At 36.7% G+C, this 23,434-nt stretch overlaps 2 protein-coding genes across 2 annotated transcripts in view; one reads left to right on the forward strand and one right to left on the reverse strand.

Annotated features, from left to right (window-relative positions):
- LOC117323648 (ryanodine receptor-like) overlaps positions 1-23,434 on the reverse strand; it is a 170,788-nt gene that overhangs the window by 26,585 nt on the left and 120,769 nt on the right. Inside the window, 13 exon segments of the mRNA XM_033878977.1 lie at positions 859-1,029; positions 1,294-1,387; positions 1,720-1,832; positions 12,830-12,964; positions 13,349-13,408; positions 16,446-16,475; positions 18,605-18,877; positions 19,253-19,411; positions 19,772-19,947; positions 20,245-20,363; positions 20,528-20,572; positions 20,760-20,895; positions 22,318-22,466. Coding sequence (XP_033734868.1) covers positions 859-1,029; positions 1,294-1,387; positions 1,720-1,832; positions 12,830-12,964; positions 13,349-13,408; positions 16,446-16,475; positions 18,605-18,877; positions 19,253-19,411; positions 19,772-19,947; positions 20,245-20,363; positions 20,528-20,572; positions 20,760-20,895; positions 22,318-22,466 — 1,660 coding nt within the window.
- LOC117323646 lies at positions 4,407-8,889 on the forward strand. The gene is made up of 2 exons (XM_033878973.1): positions 4,407-7,247; positions 8,747-8,889. Exon 1 carries the CDS (start codon positions 4,433-4,435, stop codon positions 6,053-6,055), a length of 1,623 nt encoding a protein of 540 aa, XP_033734864.1. The 5' UTR covers positions 4,407-4,432; the 3' UTR covers positions 6,056-7,247; positions 8,747-8,889.

Genomic DNA, 23,434 nt, shown 5'->3' on the forward strand with positions numbered 1-23,434 from the left:
TAAAAATCAAAAATTCAAGTAGCTACACTGTATTTTTTTGCCATCATCATATTAACATGTATTACTCTCTGTTCCATAGCAGTATTTTACCAGGTACACTGTAATGGGAACCAATCCAATCAATGATGCAGACATTCTTGGTATCCAATCTTTGCCTCACATTATTAAGATCATAGCATATCCCTCCAGGAAGTCCTGTAGCACATATCTGATCTTAAAGACGATACTTCTCTTAAGATGCTTACACTAGTCATCATCATATCATGCTTGGTCCCTCATCAATATGTCTTCCTCAACTATATAACTAACACCTACCTGAGCCATGAGGAGAGCTATAGAACTGTAACACCTACCTGAGCCATGAGGAGGGCTATAGAACTGTAACACCTACCTGAGCCATGAGGAGAGCTATAGAACTGTAACACCTACCTGAGTCATGAGGAGAGCTATAGAACTGTAACACCTACCTGAGCTATGAGGAGGGCTATAGAACTGTTACACCTACCTGAGCCATGAGGAGAGCTATAGAACTGTTACACCTACCTGAGCCATGAGGAGGGCTATAGAACTGTTACACCTACCTGAGCCATGAGGAGGGCTATAGAACTGTAACACCTACCTGAGCTATGAGGAGGGCTATAGAACTGTTACACCTACCTGAGCCATGAGGAGGGCTATAGAACTGTTACACCTACCTGAGCCATGAGGAGAGCTATAGAACTGTTACACCTACCTGAGCCATGAGGAGGGCTATAGAACTGTTACACCTACCTGAGCTATGAGGAGGGCTATAGAACTGTTACACCTACCTGAGTCATGAGGAGAGCTTTAGAACTGTAACACCTATATATTAGCTACCTGAGCCATGATTTTGGAGTAAGCCATGTAGAGTTCATCCTCTGGGAGACTGCCTTGCTGTTCTTTGGTTGCTGCACGACTGAGACAGGTCATCAGCTGTTTTAGGGAATCAGGTTTCTCCTCCTCATCAGTCTCCTTCTTCTCAGCATCTTCTTCGGCATCATCTGATTTCTACAGAGTGCAACGTTCACACATTTAAGAATCATCTGATTTCTTCAGAGTGCAAAGGTCACAAACTAAGGAAAATCTCAAATGTTTAAAGACATTAATAAACTTTATGCAAGTCTGTTTTGGTTTTGATTATCTAAATGTGTTTTTCTCCTACAAGCACAAATGAAATCTAAATATTTAGTATAACAAAGAAAACTACTAGTTATGAATTTGTTTTAAATGGAGTTAAAGTTGAACAATAAATATGTTGTACAGTTGACTTACCGTGAGATCCTCGATGAGGACCTTTTTCTCACTCTCTTCCATATCCAGCCATTGTTTCTTGTATGACTTCATAAACAAGTTGATGGCTCTATGTCTGTAGTTAAAGAAGTACATTTATGAGTTACATTAAAGTCAGAATCACGATCTTAGAAGCTATGATCACTAACACTTTCCTATGGGAAATATTTAGGAAAAGCCTTAATCTAGGAAATGTTGATGAAACCAGGCCAGGTTATTAATACCAGGCTGGCAGTTCGTGGTATAATATCAAAGTAGTTGTAAGAGGTAATCATTATTTTCCAATGCCTCCTCTCGGGATCAAACTCTGAACCTAACACCCTACCAAACGAGCTGAAGAGAAGTTCTCCCTAGCAGAGTCAGAAAAAGCAGCTAGTGAATACTGGAGTTATATATATATAAACCCACCTTGGAAGGTTGTGGAGCGGTACCATTCTGAAGCAAGCCATTACAGCCCTTTTCCTCTGACTGGAGATCACCTTCTTCCATGCATTTTTGTGTGAAGGTGAAGGATGTTCAACCTGTGGACAGATAGCTGATATAGCAACATAGCACAAGATATCTTATATGTGACATTGATGCCAGAAATATTTCTCCAAGCAAGCACTGACGAAAAATCTAAGAGTTTATTTAGACTTTTCATGATTATTCTCTTGGAGGGATTTCTTTCTGGACATCACATGATTAGACTAATATTTCTGGATAACCTAGGATGGCATCAGAGTAACATCACCTATTTACACTATCCCTTTAGTACTTGTTACAGGGAATTACAGTTATAACCAGCTGATGCTGCGGCCAAAACAAAGTAAAGAAAATCAGAAAGGAAGAAATGAAATAAAACTAAAAACCAAAGCAAAAGTAATCTTTACAAAATCAATAAAACAAAAAGTAGCATTATACAGAACTAAAAAGAGATTATATATTGTTAGTAATTTCATTTGCCCATATATAGAAGTGGGAAATGTGGCGCACCTGTTGGGCAAAGAAGGCCCAATCAAGCTGGTGTGTTATAGATACCAGGGAGTAAAGCAAAAAAGCATTCTATACATATATATATACTGCTTGAAAGCAAAGAGGGTAGGTATCAAAGTTAGAGTAGTAGTTCTAGTGTTAAAGGCTGTTTATCACAGCTGATTGTAATCCAAATAACCCATTCTTCAGCCATCTAGAATCTTCTTAGTCTTTATTTTGTTTTATTCAAATTAAACAATACATAATCAAATTAAATATTGAACAAAAAAGTTTGGAACAAATTAAGTGATTTTCATATGTACTGAGTAACAAAATTCTTTCTTAATACAAATTTGTGTGTATCTAACCTTAATCTTCCTTTACCAAACTGTCACATAACATTCCCTTTACCCTCACAGCAAATTTTAATTTATTTAATTTAAGTTTATACAAGTGTGAAAAGTCCATCCTCTTATCGTCTAAACATGTTATTAAATAGGTTAGTATATTGGAGGTAGATCGTAAGGGAGATATATGCTAATTAGGCCAAGAGGAAGTAACTGCTATAGTAGTCACGTGACCTAACTGACCAATGGTCAGCAGGAAGCATCCAGTCAGCCATCTTTGTGATGCGAGGATAAGTCAGACTCTAGAGATAGTTCATCTGCTTGATCGTCAACATATCTCACCGCACGGTTCCTGCCACGATCTTTTTTCCATCACTGCTATAGGGGATACTTTCATACATATTATACATCGTGTGTGCTTGGAACTACTACGATATCGGTGCTTGTACGATGAACTGTTTTGAGCTTTGTTGACCTACGGCTAAATCCTCTCTGAAACAAAGGATCATGATGAGACCGTCACGTAATAACTCGAGATCGGCGCCGTACGACCTTTCTATGCCCGAGAATTGGACAGCAAAGAAATTACGAGAAGAGTTAACTTCACTCGGTGTGGTCGTTCCTTCCAATTACCGTAAGTCACGTTTATTGGCTTTGTACAAAGACAAAACCCAAGTCTCAAACGGGGTTCATTCAACCATGACATCTGACCCGACCCCTGGGCGGATGGAGTTTACGGATTCCCAGAATGCATCGCGCAATACACACCAAGATGGCGGAGTTACGGAGGTGCTTTCACAGCTGACTGATACGCTAACGTCCATGCGACAAGATATGTCATCCATTAGACAGAGGATGTCGTTTCTGGAAGAACGGCAGGTCCCGGCGGCAGCAGCAGCAGCAGCAGCAGGCGGTGTATCGCAAATAGCGACAGATCCTGGCTTAGTACCCGTTCAGGGACCTTCGGGCGGCGAGTCATTCACCCTGCAGTCGGCCATGGCAGCTTTCCAAACGCCTTCCGCCACATCAAGTACGTCGGGGAGGACCCAATTTGGATTTTCATCGGAATCTTTACCATTCGTGGAGACTATCTCACCTGCCATAAGGAAACATATAGTGGAAGGTAAGGATATCAACCTGGCGTGTTTGTTGATCCCATATTTCAACGGCCCAGCATCCGGCCATAACCCCGACAAACCCGACCCCAGGTTAATGAGGAACTTATCCATCGGGGAATTTGTACAGGCATTCAGTATATTTAAACATGTGATGTGTCAGGCCTACCCCAATAGACGATATGAATTAGACATGTACGAGAGAGACGTGGTCGACATGGCGTCGCGTTACGGCGGCCAGGGTTTCTATGAGTACCATAAACAATTTAGTAGTAAGGCTGCAGCTCATTTACGCTTTCAAAACGTTATGGTTGACTGGTCCTTAAGGAACAATACCATGTTTTGCAACATTTTCACAAATCTCCCCCCGTTGGCATGTTCACAGTGCGAGAGTACCAGTCACACTGCTGGTTTTTGCCCTCTTATGACACTTAACACCTTGGATATGAAACAACAGTCTACAAATCCCCAATATAAATCTTCTCCCAACGCAGACAGCTATGGAAGACACAAAGTGCTGTACAAAGGCAGTGAGATTTGTAATAACTTCAACGACAGAGGTTGTCATCGCGCAAGATGTAATAATCTTCATGTGTGTTTGGTATGTAAAAAAGACCATTCTAAACGTGTGTGTCCCCAACACTCTTCTACAAAAAACGACTCGACCCCCTACCACAAACAACATCAGGGAAGACAGTAGGGGGTATGCAGGTTGCTTCGACACCTATTGACATTCAGGAGCTTGAACGAGATCTAGCATTACATCCAGACAGAGACTTTGTTTCTTACCTTTTAACTGGTTTACGGTCGGGTTTCCACACCGGAATTACTTCTCTCCCTAGAAACTCCATTGAGTGTGCCAATTTGCTGTCCGCTAGGAATCAGTCTGACGTTGTGAAGGAACTGATAGGATCAGAGCTTGACAAAGGTTTTCTGATAGGACCTTACCGTGAGTGCCCTTTCGACACTTACAGGATAAATCCTATAGGCATAGCGGAGAGCAAATATTCTAGGAAAAAACGTTTAATCGTTGATTTGTCTTCTCCACACAACAATGATGATAACCCGAGTTTAAACGACTTAATCAACAAAGATGAGTTTTCTCTGCAATATGTGACTGTCGATGACGCTATCAATATCATTAAGCGATTTGGTAAAGGCAGCTATTTATGTAAGACAGATATCTCCGACGCCTTTAAGCTAATACCCATTCACCCATCTCTGTGGCCTTTCCATGGTATCAAATGGGATGGTTTGTATTATTTCTATACTCGACTGGTGTTTGGAAGTAGATCGAGTCCCAAGATTTTTGACTGTTTATCACAAGCTGTGTGTTGGATAGCAGTTCACCGATATAACATTCCGAATATCCTTCACCTGCTAGATGATTTCCTAACTGTGGATCCACCAAACTTTCACCAAGCCACCAGTACCATGGAGAAACTTATGTGTTTGTTCGAATCGTTAGGTATTCCCATTGCTCAACATAAGACGGTGGGGCCGTCACTATGTTTAGATTATTTGGGAGTTACCCTGGATTGTGATCTCATGCAGGCAAGACTACCCGGAGAAAAGATTTTCAGAATTTGTGAGATATTAACTGAGTTTAAAGACAAAAAATGTTGTACTAAACGTGAACTCCTCAGCTTACTTGGACATTTAAATTTTGCGAGTAGAGTTATTCCACATGGTCGTTCATTTGTGTCATATCTCATCAGCTTATCTACCAAAGTCAGAGAATTACATCATCACGTCAAGTTAACTGAGTCATGTAGACTGGACTTAAATATGTGGCTCCTGTTTCTCTCGCGGTGGAATGGGATTTCATTTTTTCTCAACGACAATGTTACACAGGCGGCTCACATGCACTTATTTACTGATGCGACAGATCGTGCTTTCGGAGGGATTTTTGGTAATAAGTGGTTTCAAGGGACGTTCCCCTTGGAGTTATACGAGGGAAAGGATAAGATCTCCATGGCTTTCTGTGAATTGTTCCCCATTGTGATTGCATGTGTGTTATGGGGCAAAGGATGGTCAAGGAAAAGGATTTTATTTCATTGTGACAATATGGCAACTGTGGACATTATAAATAAAGGACGTTCCAAAGTAGAGCTGATTATGAATTTAATGAGGAAGTTGACATTTTGTTCAATGTCTAACAATTTCATTGTTCATGCAAGACATATTCCAGGCATAGATAATTCTATAGCGGATGCTATTTCTCGTTTCCAGATGGAGAAGTTTCGTCATCTCGCCCCACATGCAGATCCATTTCCAACACTGTGTCCTCCACTTTCCAGCCTGATGTTGTTCGGGAAAAGCAAATGAACAAACTGTGGGATTTAGCGGTCAGTCCTGGGACAGCTTCTACTTATTTAGTAGCCATTCAACATTTGTTACGTTTCATCACAATGTGTGGTATAGTGTGTGGTGCAGGACAATTACCACCAATATCAGAAGATTTGTTGATGCATTTTGTATCACATTGTCATAATAGTTTGAACTTGACATTTGCTACAATCAAGCTGTATTTAGCGGGGATACGGTTTCATTATTTGAAAGCTGGTTACAGTAATCCTTTCGCTAATACGGAAAGACTATCTTATATCTTACGAGGTATTAAAAAGAGTCAGCAAGGAAGTGTTTCAATTAAGAGATTGCCTATTACTTTTGACATTCTCGATCGCATGTGTAGATTATTACAGAGTGGTGTTTTCTCCAAAGATTTAGACTTATTATTATTATGTGCATGTCAGATGGCTTTCTTTGGGTTTTTAAGATGTGGTGAATTTACTGTTAAATGTAAGTCCAAGATCCAAGACGTCCTGTGTATTAAAGATATTGTGGTAGCAGACGATCACAAAAGCTACTCATTGTTTTTGAAGGTCTCTAAAACTGATCCTTTTAGACATGGCGTACGGATTGCCATTTTTAGTAATACTGTGTTGTGTCCGGTCATCACCATGAAACATTTCTTACAAATGAGATTCAATCAAGGAGCTACAGTTTCGTGTCCTTTGTTTGCTGAAAGGAATGGGTGTATTCTCACCCGGGAACAATTTATTTCCTACCTGAGGCATATACTTGCAAGATTAGGTATTGATAGCTCAAGTTATAGTGGTCATTCATTTAGAATAGGTGCAGCAACTTCTGCAGCAGCAGCAGGAGTCGAGGACCATCTTATTCAAACCTTAGGACGATGGTCATCCAATTGTTTCACTCGTTATATCAGAACTTCGTCCATTGTTTTAGGTGATGCCCAGCTGCGCATGTGTGATAGGAAGTAGTTATATATATATAGATGCTGTTTCCACATTTCTACCATAGGCTTGGTCTTACTTTAATTTCTTGGGGGCTCTCTTTTTTGGTAACTTGTGTCACCATTTCAATCGATTTGGCCTTTAAAATTCAATATTTGCTGAATTTTTATCCCCCAATTCATTTTTGAGGGTTAATTTAAGCTATCATGTTCTTTTTCATTATTTAACTTTTATGGATACACCTGCCGGGCTCTCCCCAGGTGCTACTTCTGACCTCCTGGGCTAACCTATAGTGCTGGTACTATAAACCCCAGGCAGAATGTTAGTTTTTACAGAGTAGCCCCTAAGAATGCCAAAATATAGTTAGTTAGTTTCGGTTCATTAATAAATCCAATTAACCTTACTACTGGACTTTGTTGTTTTGTATAAAATTTTAATTTATTTAATTTAAGTTTATACAAGTGTGAAAAGTCCATCCTCTTATCGTCTAAACATGTTATTAAATAGGTTAGTATATTGGAGGTAGATCGTAAGGGAGATATATGCTAATTAGGCCAAGAGGAAGTAACTGCTATAGTAGTCACGTGACCTAACTGACCAATGGTCAGCAGGAAGCATCCAGTCAGCCATCTTTGTGATGCGAGGATAAGTCAGACTCTAGAGATAGTTCATCTGCTTGATCGTCAACACCCGCCAACCCTCCCAAGTTTTATTTATTACATAATTAAGTATACAGGATGCCTGCCGGGCTCTCCCCAGGTCTTCCTACATAAAAAATTTTAGGCTAACATCTACACCTGCCGGGCTCCCCCCGGGTGTCAAAATTTTTTAGAATATGTTTCTATTAGCTTATACACCTGCCGGGCTCCCCCCGGGTGTTAATCTCTTAGAATGTGTTTATATTAGCTTATACACCTGCCGGGCTCCCCCCGGGTGTCAATCTCTGAGAATGTGGTTATATTTGCTTACACACCTGCCGGGTTCCCCTCCGGGGTGTCAATCTCTTAGAATGTGGCATAATATTAGTTTATACATGTACACCTGCCGGGCTCCCCCCGGGTGTCAATCTCTTAGATTGTGGTTATATTAGCTACACACCTGCCGGGCTCCCCCCGGGTGTCAATCTCTGAGAGTTTGGTTATATTTGCTTACACACCTGCCAGGTGTCATCTTTTTATTGACAGCATTTTGCATCTCATATAATTGGTGTGAGCAGTGGTGTTAGTCAGTCACAGACAATGCAAGTTATTGTCATGTTTTATTTAATTGCAATGCTTAGTTTAATTTAGGTGCGAAGTGATTCTGTTTTGTATCAGTACAGTTACAACTGTCATATGCTCATTGTTACATGATCGTATATGGTTATACATATAATCGATTGTTTTAAGACAAGGTTATGAAAATATGTACTTGCATGGCAGAGATTGCTTTAACAGTTTCTTTATGAATGAGTGTATGTATGTTTGTGTATTCCTGCTGGTTTTACGCATACTCTATTACATTGTTTTTGTATATCATGTCACTTACCATTATTGGGCTACTCTGTAAGATGAATTTTATCATAAGTTCTTTTTGACTGCCTTATTTATATTTACGGATTTCTTTAATTTAGGCCTTTAAAATTCAATATTTGCTGAATTTTTATCCCCCAATTCATTTTTGAGGGTTAATTTAAGCTATCATGTTCTTTTTCATTATTTAACTTTTATGGATACACCTGCCGGGCTCTCCCCAGGTGCTACTTCTTAGCTCTCCCCAGGTGCTACTTCTGACCTCCTGGGCTAACCTATAGTGCTGGTACTATAAACCCCAGGCAGAATGTTAGTTTTTACAGAGTAGCCCCTAAGAATGCCAAAATATAGTTAGTTAGTTTCGGTTCATTAATAAATCCAATTAACCTTACTACTGGACTTTGTTGTTTTGTATAAATGTCCTATTTATAGAATGTTTGTATAAACTTGACTTTTGCGATGTCCTATTTATAGAATGTTTGTTTAACCTTGACATCTGCAATGTCCCATTTATAGAATGTTTGTATAACCTCAACCTTTGCGATGTCCCATTTATAGAATGTTTATGCAACCTTGACCTCTGCAATATACCCTCTGTAGAATTTTTGTAAAACCTCTACCCTTACAATGTACCCTTTATGGAGTATTTGTTTAACCTTGACCTCTGCAATTGACCCTTTATAGAACTTTAGTGTAACCTTAGCTTCTGTCCAATCCAAATTCATTAAGTTTATACTGAATGCCTTTTTCATTTGAAACTTACATCAATCAATTCATAATCGATAAATAACCCCCTTTAATTCTCAAGTAACAGTAGAATAAAGGGTTTCTTACAGAGGAAACAAAACACATCATGTATTGACAGACATAGTATATACATGTACAGTACATTTGGATAGTGATTATATAAAACATAGTCAGTGACAAACACACGATCGTAACACATCACACGCTGTGCTACAAACAACAACCGTTATTCCACCAGTTCAGATTCCAACTTTGCAACTCATGATGTTAATTCAAGTCAATGATTATCGTATTTCTCACGATCAATTTTTACCTAACTCTGAAAACAGTTCTGATGTATCATATCTGAAATAATAAATCATTGTCTTGAATACAATTTTCTCCCATTTGTAAAGTTGAAGTTTTTCAAAAATATGAAAACATGCCTTTGCTTGTGGCAAAGCATGCAGCTAAACTTTAACTTCAAAATGGGAAAAAGTGTGTGTATGTATATGATGTTAGTGTTTCCACACCATTCCAACAGCAGCTCACGAGAGCATGTTTTCCTGGAACTAAGAATAACGTTAATGATATATAACATAAGCGATGTTTCAGGACAGCCGTCGACAGTACAACCCTGAAGAACCACACAAGGGTGGGATATAATGAGATAATGCAGGCTTTTGGAATGATCATTTAACAGGGCATTCTGGTTTATAAGTGGAATTTCCCCTTAAAATTCAAGATTTCCTGCAATTTTTTTCCCTTAATCATAAACTTTTGTCTAAAAAACAAAGTGAATTAATGTTCAACATTTTCTGAACTGTTCACAATGTCAAAAATCTGCATTAGAATAACAAAACTATAAGATGAATATTTTATTAGTAACATTAAATAGCACAAAGTAGTAAACTAGTAGCCGCGCGAGACAACACCCTATCAACTTACGGAGAGCATGCCGCCATACCTCCCATCCACCTTCACATTCATTTCAAACTATAAGGCAATAAACAACAAATAAGGTTACACAGAATGCACAGAAATGAAAAGAAAAAAGAAAAAAAACAAAAAAAACATTGATTTTGGCTCTATACTGTTTTCCAATAACCCTAAACAGTGAAAAAAGCAGTTTTTGACACTTCCTCCTGGGGTTTTCCTAATCTTTTTTCAGAATCATGTGTGAGGAATATTGTTTAGCAGTGTTCCATAAACCTTTTGTATCATAATCTAAAAATCTTGATTTGTAAAGATATCTTGTAACAGTTGAGCATAGTTATAGCCATATATGTCCCTGGCTGAAATATTCAAAGCTGGCCAGCATACATCCGTATTCCTCATGCAAGCGCATACATTCCGTTATACATAGAAGCAAATTAAATGCTTCTAGCAACTGTTATGAAGCCAAACTTTCAGGCCACGTTTTTCCCATTTCTTTCCTTTCTTTCTTCCAAATTAAAACTATAAATCTAATTATTCACAGGAAAAAGTACATCTGATTAAAAGGAACAAAAACTCTGGAGCATTGTTTTTTACAACAAATTGGTTGCTGATCAAATAAAAAAGGCAGCTTTCTACAAAAGAACTGAAAAAACAAGTGTAAATGGTTGAAGTTTTTGATATTATATTAGCATTCTCCGACCGCCATCTTACACACTTTCATTGACTTTCACTGACTTTCATTGAAACAAGCATCTCTGTAACCCAAACCCTTGACACGGAGAAGCATTCGTTAGACTTTTATTTCAGTTGCTGCATGATGACCAGATCTATCATGAACTGAAATGCATGGATATGTCAAGGTATCATCCGTGCAGATATAACAGAACAATACAACATATATTGCCTCAACAAGGCAAGCTTAGCACCCTACAAGTACTTCGTTTTCACAGCCATCAGGTAAATGGATGATGAATTAAGTTTAACTACCAGGCATAAGTGTAAAGTGAGCTATATTGGTAACACCTTGCCATACAGAATTACCTTAAACCTTGTCATGAGGCTAGAAGCTAACGAGGAATCCTGCTGCTGAAACCACGTCAAAAATAGCTCCCAAGTTACATTTCGTCAAAAAAATCTCCCATTTTACATTTCATCAAAATCAGCTTATATGTTACATTTCATCAAAAATAGCTCCAATGTTACATTTCAACGAAGCAACTTCGGATACATTTTGTCGAAACCAGCTCCCATGTTACATTTTGTCAAAAATAGCTTCCATGGGACATTTCATAACAGTGAAAATGCCATGGACAAGGACATCAGCTCAGGAAATAGATTATTTACCTCAAAATCTTTCCCCAAAACAATGTACATGTCAGTGTAATGTAAATATATACGGTTACCTCAACTGTGTGCAAGAAGAGTATAAGATTCAACATGGCTGTTACAAAAAGTAGATACAAATATGTTCAAATGAATTTTTTACAGAAAATAAAAATGCAAAAAAAAATAAATAAATAAAAAAATTAAAAAATCTAAAACTGTACAACACATACTAGCATAAATGTTTTTAAAAATTCTATGCTACAATTATATTAATTGTAAACAGATATGTAGATAGTAGATATAAATATAACAGGTCAACAGAGCCATTTGGTTTCTGTTACATATCAGTCACAATCATGTCATGATGATGCATTTACTAATGATTCTTTTCTGTTTTATATAAAATCAATTTATTTGAGGAAAAAAAAGAAAAAAAAGAAAGAAAAGAAATTAGAAACCCTTCACCCCAGCAAGCCCCTAGACATACAGAGTTTTTTTAAAACACGTAACTGGTTTCACCCCTGTGACCTTAACAATCAAGGTCTTTTATCTTACATGGAAAAAGTTCTTTTCAACCAAAAATGTATAACATCAATAACCTTAGCACCATCATCAGGTAAAAAGTTGCCCACAAGTGTGAATTTGAAGGCCTGTCAAGAGTATTCAATTGAACGTCCTTGAAATTCACATCCCAGCAAGTCAAATCTAAGCTCAGCACTATAGGCGTAATGGTAAGGATCTTCACAAGAAGTTATTTGAAGATTTTAACACATTTGACATCCATCATCTTTAATGCTCTTCAACGTTATAACAATACGGTTTTTACGAAAGTAATCTTAACAGAAAAATATGTTTGTAAGCTTGCAGGTAATTTGTGCCTGGTAGGCTGTGAGCCAGTAAAATGTACACAAATATTCAATATACATAAATACAAATATATATCTCCCTGCTAGAACTGAAAACAACAATTAATCTGAAACAAAATATTCATGAAGCACCAATTCACTAACTACTGTTAATACATGGAAATTATCTGTCTGGACAGACAAAACTGTCAAGTATCTGGTCCCAGTCTCATAAACATTCCTCAATTTCAGGATATATTCCGTAAAATTCTCAATAGGAAATATCACTGAAGTTAAGGAAATTTTCCTTGTTCTAAAGGATCTTCCTTGACTCCAATAACACATTCCTACTGGAAACTTTAGTCAAACGTTGTTGATCCTGGGCACTTGTTATCAGCCTACAGCTAAAATTAGCGACTATTGTAAATGCAAGCTAGTGGATAATTCTACATGTGTCTGTGTTAAGGAGATATTCAGGGTGAATGTTGTACATACCATGTGAAGGCCATGCATGACCTTGGCCATGGAGAGGATCCTATCGATGGCCTGTCTTTGGTTGATCTCCCCTCCATGATTGCCGCCTATCTTGCGGTACAGCACTTTCTGCCATTTTACCTTGTCGTCTGCAGGCTGCAATTATAAAATATATTAAATTCTGATAGAGGTGTTAAGGTATCATTTCATTTGAAAAAGAAAAAGCTATTCAATGTTCAAATCTCAAAATAAATTTTGTTTGTTTGTTTTGATTAACTCGGCAATAGCCAGCCCCAAGCCCTTAACTATTGAAAAAGGAAGATGGAATTATCATCTGACATCTAACAGCCATCCCTGACAAATGATACTATACCTACCTCCTGAATAACCTTAAAACTATAATTGATATGAGATTTTGTACATATCTGTCAACATACAAAGTCTACATAATACACCATCAGGTACAGTTCTGGCAATCATTTCTTGTCATGTTATATGTTTAAGTCAAATCTGGTAAGATTTTCCATTTTTCATACTTACGCCTTCATCAGCTGCCAGACTTTCGATCAAGTATTCCTCAATATCCGCCTCTGTATCTTTCTGTAATCAAACACACAAGACAATTTTACAAATTTCTGTTACTATAAATAGACTATGTCGATGTACATCAAGCAATAACAACATAAACAAAACGTTCTAATTCTTCTACAATCATTTCCTAATAAACAAAAAGATAAACATTTTAAACATTTCAACTAGAGAATTCCTATTTCTACAAAAAATAAATAAAGGCGACTTTTACATAATACGTGGACTAGTTAGGACAAATATGCACAATCATTTCTACAAGAAATCAACAACTGTACGATCACAAGGCTGACCGGATCCACTGACGGCAGCATGCTCCTACATGGTTTAGTCATGATTCCTGGACAAGTTCTACAGAAGCTAACAGTTCAGGCCTAATACTTTACAAGTATCGTCCTTACAAGTTACAGATGTAAACTAAAGAAGAAAGCATATACTATTTGATCATTTTCAGAGACATGAATGAGAAAAGTTAAGTAGAAGAAAAAGTATGTCAAAGTAAACTTTGGTCTAATGCACACAGGGAAATGATAAAATCAAAAAAAAAATTATATTAATTTTTAGTATAAAAAATATAAGGCAAACAGATGCCATGCTAGAATCATTGAACTTGATTAATAAGACTTGAAAAATGAAAGGATATTACATTGTTTTTGAATAATGATAAATGATCGAGAGATAAAGTTTGAAGATAATAGAGAAAATGACGATAGAAGACAGTTTCAACACATTACCAGTACAACAGAATGCTGCATACCCGAATGCTAACATATCGGAGTGCTTTTAATTATCTAACTCATGTTGTATCCCCAAAATCTTATCCATATATATACATCATCATATACATCCCCCGAGTTGTTTACTCATGCAGCGTTCTACTGTATTTTAATTTTTTCATGAATTGTTGATAGCAATAAAACAGACAGATATAACTTTCTATACTGTTATAAGTAGGCAGCATTTACAAATCTGAAAAACAATATACCTCGGTAAGTAACAATAGGAGACAGATTCCACATATTATACATCAACAATGAAACTGTTAGGAAGGACAAGATCTTCAAAACGTTTAGTCAAAAAACAAACTTTGACCTCTGTGAGCATAACCTATGACCCAAACAATGATCCTTTCAGTAACATGAACCCTTATTCAACTCTGCTTTAGAATATCATAACAATTAATATTATAGTAAAACCAGAATGACCTGTCGCGTTGACCTTTTTGTGGAATATTCAAAGTGGGTAGTTCCATTTGTGTACAGGTGTGATAACAAAACATATTGATTAGGAATATTACTTTGTCCAGCAGGGTGCTGTTTTTGACCATCCGTTTTTGTTACAATTTTATATTGACAACACAGGGGTTGTATCATTTATTTTTGATGCATGGTTTACACATATTCAAGTAACTATGTGATCAATTGTTCACATGTTAACAGTTTTGTCGCTAAATCTAGACCAGTATGAATACAAATGATGCAGCTGATGATAAGGTTTGTTACATTATAAACAACTAACAGATATACATGTATATATGCAAAGAACCTATTTCCCCTAAATGACTACAGACTCGTCTGTTATCAATATGCTAATAAAACATGACAGGTCATTATGGTCGGACTATACTAGTTCAGAGACTCTGTTAGCTTGACCTTTGAACTGCTGACCTTGACCTTTGGATATGAAGTCATGTGATGTTCATGTTTGATTTTGACCAATATTAACATGTCTATACGTGTACGCTGTAAAGTAAAGGTAAATGTATTTTTAACAACTGTGACTCTGACCTTGACCTTTGGATATGCGTACGCTGTAAAGTAAAGGTAAATGTATTTTTAACAACTGTGACTCTGACCTTGCAGTCAAATGTCCTAAATGTGAATTCATTCCAGGTGATTGACTTCTCTACATGGATTCAGATGCAATGGTGAGCAAATCTTCACAAATATAAGTGTGGACAACTTCATCATATACCACATTAATACAAATGTTGTATAAAATTCAACAAAGATTGAAATAAAAACTACTTGGTGTACAAATGTATCATACCCTTTTTTCTTATATACCAAAACGTTATAAAAATAACAATGAATTCACAGATTATGAACATTTGATATGAGGGATATGTCAAATGAAACATTCGGTATCTCATTTTAGTCAACAGGACATGTCAGCACTCATAGTAAACATCACACTGTGGTCAACAAATCATTTCAGCATTTGTAGAATTCTTGTGGTCATCATAACATGTAAGTACTTGTGGAAAATATTTCAGTGAAATTAGAAATGATGAGGTCTGAAGACAAATAAAAAGTTTCAACATCATGCAGCTTACATACATGGTGTAAAGTACATTAATATATACAACAAATTCTACAGATATATGTCTGTACAACATGTAGATATAGGGTTGAATATATACGGGTAGATATAACCTCAGGTTCATACCTACAACACTAAGTACCAAACTGGAGAACTTTTATAAACAAAAATCTCACCCAAAATAGCAACATGCAACAAGACGAAAATATAGTTCTGTGAAGCAACATTATCTTACAGAATTTTATAGAAACTGTTTTCAAAGACAATTATAATGTTAAGAGTCATTTAGGATGTTTGCTTGATTACACAAAATACAAAATTATGGTTCTTGTTTTAGTAAAATTTAGTGCCCTCAAAAATGCAAGAGGAAGTCATCAAATCATGAATCGTATTTTACCCAAATTATCTCCCCTTCTTTACCTGTGATTTTTATCTAAATACCATTACAACACAGAACTAAGGGAAACATGGACAGAAGAAGAAATAAATTGGCAAGGACCATCCACTTCAATAGTTCAATAGTTCACAGCACTGACGTGGGGCAGCCATTTTGTGACACAAGAGTATCAACAAGAATCATCTTGTATATCGAAACAAAAACAATAACTTAAAAGAAATTCAGAAAATAATTTGGAAACATTTTTTATTTATTATTTAATATTTAGGATACAAAATGACTGCCACTCGCCATCAAGTGACCAGTACAAGACAAGAAAACTGGCAATACCCCTGATATGATTTCCTCACGATCGGTGTCCTGAAACAACAGTGACGTGGCACATCTTAGTACGGTAAAAATAACCTAACGAATCCTACCTGCCTTTACACAATCACACACATCAGCAACATGATGAGGGAGGGAGGTATACTCTATATCAGAGGGTAAGGGTTGTCGCCAGGAAACATAGCTACATTTCTATTCACCCACTAAAAGCAGCTAGTGGAAGGGACACATTATTTTTAACATTGGAAGTTACAGAGGTCAATGTTTAAACTGAAAAACTGAATTGCACAGAAAATTTGTCACCAGACTTACAGAAAATACAGAATTATACTGAAAATAAATCTCATACAATATACATACTTTTGATACAATATCATAAACAGTACAAAAAAAACTGACTTATTTTTTATTTTGAACACTTAATGTTGATTAGAATATTTATGTATTTGCAACATTCATTGATAGAAGATCACATGTTAGACAAATACAAGAGATTTTAATCTGTATCACACAGATCTCTTCCGATACAGTCAAACAAGCAGACTAGTCGGGGTAATATAGATATAATCATGTTGTTATAGTAACAATTTGTTAACTTTGTTACATTGTGGGGCAGCTAGTAATGATTTGGTGACATTGTTGTAAGATATAATAGGAAGTGTTAGTGGATAGCACTGTTAGATGTTTGATGTATTTATTGTATGTTAGAGAACACAAACAGTCATAAACAGACAAGGTCTTACTGACTCCATGTTTGTTTTTTATAATTTCTACTATATAATGGTGATAAAAACTAAAAGTGATATAGGACAGTATGTTACATGCAAACAACCCTCCCCAATCCCCCTCACACACTCAAATGTGACACTTTATTCTCTAGGTACAACCATTCTAAAAAATGTTCAGGATTTATTCTAAACATCTTGTTAAAGAAATTAAAACATTTTGAAATGACAAGTATTTGATAACTATAACCTACATCCTGGTTCATTAATGAGTAAAACTATATCTGAGTGATAACCCGAGTTTCCTGGTTCAATGTGTGACCTATAGCCGAGTAATAACCCGAGTTCCATGGTTCATTGTGTGACCTATAGCCGAGTAATAACCTGAGTTCCATGGTTCATTGTGTTACCTACAGATATGAATTGGCTAGAGTATATATAAAATTTCTATATCATGAAAAAGTATTTTTTCACAAATATAATTTTGTGAAGTTAAAAGAAGGACTTATTAGTACCAAACCAGAGGTGAAAAAAAGACAGCTAGCTGATATGCATAAAACAGAAATAATTCTATAAATGATATATATATATGTAAAATCCTAGATTGAACAGTTCTAACTATGTATATGCACCACATGTATCAAGCACCATTGTATAGCAGTCTAGTGCTTCTGTATGTGATAGAAGTAACAAGGTACCCGTTCTCCCCTGAATCATTCCTGCTAAATGTCTGGGACCCTTCAAGGAAGAACAAGTTCTAAACCAGGCAATTTCATTGGTCAAAACTGTCAGGAAATAGCCAATGGACAATCTTTTTCAGGGAAATTCAAATCACGAGAAATGTGATCAATCAAAGAGTATGATTATGTACTGTTGGAAAATTGTGGGATAAGATATAGAACACTATATAGCTGGTTATTTTTGTGGTCCATTTTACGCTATCTTCTTTGCTTTGGTATTTTCCCTCGATGTGAAGGAATACATTTTATATGCATTAAAAATAACCAGGTACACAGTAGTGTATAAACAAAGCAGTTTTGAAGAGCAGAGAATAATACTGGACAATAGATAGATATTTAACTCATAAATTAGATAGCATAATATGGTTTATATCAGCCACATCAAAAGTACCACAGTATACACAATAATCATATATACAATCACCAATGGAAAGCCCTGTTAGGTCACATAGTCTTAGACCTTCATTACTGTAGAACTTTGTTTACTTTTGTTTACTTTGAGTATATGCCAGGAACAAACTTCATCACAGATATTGCACAGTTCCTGTTTTGTTTCTTTGCTTGATTTTAAATCGAGCAACTAGCTGTGTTTTTGATATTATCTTATGAAGTAGCCGATATAAACCAGAGTTGAGCCAAGAACAACCTTCACTCTCGTAGGAATAAACCCCCACACCAGATGTCACACCAAACCTACCTCGATCAACTTCTGTTTGGCATGCTGCAGTAATTCTTGTTCTCGTCCACTGAAGAAACTTAGACCAATGGGCAGGAGTCGCTTGAGGCATGCCACATTGAGACTGTTGTGAAGTTCCATCCTCTTTTTCTCACGTTTACGGCCCTGGCGTTTACTGGTAGTGGCCGACTCCGGGTTGTTTGCTGATGTAGCTTTAGTCTGACTAGGCATGATCAAGGCCATGTTGTCGATTTCATTAGCCATCACAAAGTTCTGCTCCTCACGCTTAAACAGCTGTAGTAAAATATGAATGTAAACTTTTACATCAAATGTCAAACTTTGTTTCTATATCAACATATATAACCATTATTGTTGGCTTGGAGGGTGATCCGCTTTCTTCAATTGGAATTAGACCCTGGCCACCTTGGTGAAAAGTGAGTATAAGCATCTACTGCGACACCCTAATATAATATATAACTACCGTTTTAATTTCCATTTCTAATTCAATTGCTTGCATTTCTTTGACAATGGGATATTATGTCAACAGAGTAGGGTAGATTTTGTTTTATCATAATATATCAGCAACTATAAGAAAATAGATAGTTATCAGAATAGTAATGATAACAACCAATGTTTCTATTTATCAGATAGGTACCACAGAGTACTTACAATGGATCTAGACCAGAGACCGAACATGACAGCGACACATGTGAAGAGCTCTTCAGCCTCCCCGGACGGGTTCTTGAGCCACTGTGACCTGTGCAGGTCCACATACTTAATCAACAGTGGATAGAATGCATAGATGTCTCTCACCAGGATTCCAAATGCCTGAAGAAACAAGGTCAAGGTCATTATCAGTAATATCAACATGTTACTTCTCGTTATGATCATAGCTTTACAAGACAGGCCAATCTGATTAAATAATAACTATAGATTATTGATCTCAGTATATTCAGACAGTCACAAAAATATGGCTCAGTTTGAAATTTACAACATTAGCCAAAACCAGATTTTGAATAATAACATCTTTAATTCCAAATAATGCAATTTATGTGTTAGAATTGATTTACAAATTTTATAATCACAATTGCAACATCTATTGCAGGGTGACGTTATAAAACAACTTATGTGAAAGTTCCATTCAGGGGAGATAAATCACTATAATAAGACAGACTCTTTATATCATACCTCCTGTGTTTCCTGTTCCAGGTCAGCTACATCTGTAGTGCTATGTTTACTTGCCAACAGGCGCTTTTCCAGGTGCTCTACACCAGAGTTACCTTCCCTTAGCTTCATGGCGATAGGCAAGAAGTGTTCCTTAATCATGTCCGGAGTAGAGTTGACAATGATAGGCTGAGTTCGGGCTGGTGATAATAATACAAATATCAACCAATTTCACACAAAATGACAAACTCTAGAATAAACTTTGCAACATCATAATCAAACCTCATAAATCTGTTTCGACCAGACATGCTCTTGTCTGAAATGTTTAAGTGTTTATCCTTCAGGAGAAAAAGATAAAAATGTGAACATTTATTTTGAAAATAAGCACAACTTTATAAAGATAACTTCAAACAAAATGTATTGGACAAACTACTGATCTATTATGGACAGAGTTAAACAGTTTATAAGTGACAAAGCAGACCATCAGAATAACTTACTTGCTATCCGGTTCATCCAGGGAGCGTCAGCACTGCCCACATTGTTCCTGATGAGTTTGAGCACATTACCAAGGACATTGTTCATCAACTCTCCAGTTACCGTGGTAACCTGTGTCAATCTGAAATATAATTTAAACACATTTTTTAAATACATTGTATTTATTGTATAAACAATAACTATTGTTTGACAGACAGTTTACACACATATTATCTCCCAACTTCTGCCATTTCATCAAAATTTAATAACCTTTTGGTATTTAATGAAATGCAAAATAATACTTACGAATCGATGGATCTTTGCCTCTCAACCAGCCAGAAAGGTAAGTAACTGAAAATATAATTCAAAACTATAGTGAGGATAACAGTAAACATTAAATTCATTGAAGAAAAGAATGTAAATGAAAGACAAAGAGTTGAATTTACTTAAGTGGCACCATACAAATAAAAACAAGAATGGAAACCGAATCTGTGACCAGTAACAACAAGTAAGTAAACGTTAAACTGTAGGAACAGACCTGCAGAGCATGGGTAGAGTGACCTCTATGACATGTGGGGCCTCCTGGTATTTTCCACCTGACTGGGCCAACTCCTCGATCTCCAAGATGATCTTGTCTAGTACAGGTAGGTTCTCATTGAGTTGGTCCATCACCTCTGTGGGATACAGTTGATTAACAATAATCCTTGTTCTAGTGTGGGATACAGTACAGTGGTACATCAAGTGTTCAGAATGTTGTTCAGTGTACCTTGTGCTCCAATCAAGTGTTCAGAATGTTGTTCAGTGTGCCTTGTGCCCCAATCAAGTGTTCAGAATGTTGTTCAGTGTGCCTTGTGCCCCAACCAAGTGTTCAAAATGTTGTTCAGTGTGCCTTGTGCTCCAATCAAGTGTTCAGAATGTTGTTCAGTGTGCCTTGTGCTCCAATCAAGTGTTCAGAATGTTGTTCAGTGTGCCTTGTGCCCCAATCAAGAGTTCAGATTATTGTTCAGTGTATGTTGTGTGCCCCAATCAGATTATTGTTCAGTGTATGTTGTGTGCCCCAATCAGATTATTGTTCAGTGTATGTTGTGTGCCCTAATCAGAATGTTGTTCAGTGTATGTTGTGTGCCCCAATCAGAATGTTGTTCAGTGTATGTTGTGTGCCCCAATCAGAATGTTGTTCAGTGTATGTTGTGTGCCCTAATCAGAATGTTGTTCAGTGTATGTTATGTGCCCTAATCAGAATGTTGTTCAGTGTACCTTGTGCCCAATCAAGTGTTCAGTGTGCCTTGTGTCCCAATCAGAATGTTGTTCAGTGTACCTTGTGCCCCAATGCCGTGTTCAGAATGCTGTTAAGTGTATGTTGTGCACCAGTTATGTTTTCAGAATTTTTAGTGTACCTTTTGACCCAATCATATACTAAGAATGTTTTCTGCTGATATTTCTATGAAGTGAGTGCACAGAACATTTTTCTGTTTTCCATTGTCAATTCATTCAGTGTCCAGAACATTTCTTCTACCTTGAGAATTTGTCAGACATTTCTATGTAGCGAGCACCCAGGGAGTCATTACACTTACCTTGAGAATGTTATAGACATTTCTATGTAGTGAGCACTCTGGGAGTCGTTACACTTACCTTGAGAATATGTCAGACATTTCTATGTAGCGAGCACTCCGGGAGTCGTTACACTTACCTTGAGAATGTTATAGACATTTCTATGTAGCGAGCACTCCGGGAGTCGTTACACTTACCTTGAGAATGTTATAGACATTTCTATGTAGCGAGCACTCCAGGAGTCGTTACACTTACCTTGAGAATGTTATAGACATTTCTATGTAGCGAGCACTCCGGGAGTCGTTACACTTACCTTGAGAATGTTATAGACATTTCTATGTAGCGAGCACTCCGGGAGTCGTTACACTTACCTTGAGAATGTTATAGACATTTCTATGTAGCGAGCACTCCGGGAGTCGTTACACTTACCTTGAGAATATGTCAGACATTTCTATGTAGCGAACACTCCGGGAGTCGTTACACTTACCTTGAGAATGTTATAGACATTTCTATGTAGCGAGCACTCCGGGAGTCGTTACACTTACCTTGAGCCTCGAGTGAGTGTTCCGATATCTTGCCCTCCAGTCCGTACAATATGGAGTTCTTGTTGTACTTATTGAGGTCGGGTTCAAGGAATGCGACAGGGAAGCAGGCAGCGAAGGATCCCAGGCATTCTCCCAGGGCTGGTCGGTGTCTGGTGGAAACACAGACGTTGTTATATACAAGGATACAACTTTATAACTTCACAGATAAATAACTTATTAAATATACTTAAATAAGGATAGAAATAGGTATGGTATGACCTAATGTGTAAGTTCCTTTGGTTATTTCAAACAATTAAAAAAAATGAAGTTATTGACAATATAGATCTAAAGATCTTTCTTGCTTACCCAAGAAAGGCCCATAACTCATTGATAACTAGATAAAGTCTATGAATCGTAAGATCTATACATATGGCAATGTAAATAAGGTAAAACATTTTTATTGTATTCCCTATGCCACAATAAACATTTACCACTTACACATTATATCCCCTATTGCTCAGGAGATTTTATTTCCAATTCTAGAGCAATATGCTAAACTGCAAAATACTGGCATAAATTATTTGTTGTTAGCTTTAGTGTCTTGTCAGTAGTAAATAACGGAGGAATAAAGGTGATAAAATAGTGTAGTGATTGAATGAAACGTAAATAATTTTCTGAATATTGTGATAAAAATAGTTAGTTGAAATAAAAATAAAATCATCTTTAGCAAAAAGTGGGTTACATTCCTTCTGCAACATTTAGAATTTAAATTTGTATAATTTCAAAACCAACTTGCAATGGCTACGGTGTACAATAATAAAATATATTACTATTCAGTTTACAATGTACACTGACAGTGATACTACATACCATCATAAACAAGATTTACAATCTAATTAACGTTAAAATTAGGTTATCAATTTGAGTCAAATGTCACCTGTTCTAAATAGAAGTTTTAAAAGATCCAAAGTTTTATATGAATTTATTCCAAATTGAAACCTCAACTAGTTTTATTTAGACTATTCCTAATTTTATGACAGAAAATATTCCTACATCTACTTAGTAGTCAACATTTTCTAAATTTCTCTGATGTGAAAAATTAGTAGTTGTTAAGATACTGTGCAAAAGACCTGAATGT

This window comes from Pecten maximus, chromosome 3, assembly GCF_902652985.1.
Source record: "Pecten maximus chromosome 3, xPecMax1.1, whole genome shotgun sequence".
In the NCBI taxonomy this organism is placed as follows: domain Eukaryota; kingdom Metazoa; phylum Mollusca; class Bivalvia; order Pectinida; family Pectinidae; genus Pecten; species Pecten maximus.

Excerpts from the sequence above, each read along its gene's own strand:
- LOC117323646 (XM_033878973.1), top strand. The coding sequence starts at position 4,433 with ATGCAGGTTGCTTCGACACCTATTGACATTCAGGAGCTTGAACGAGAT.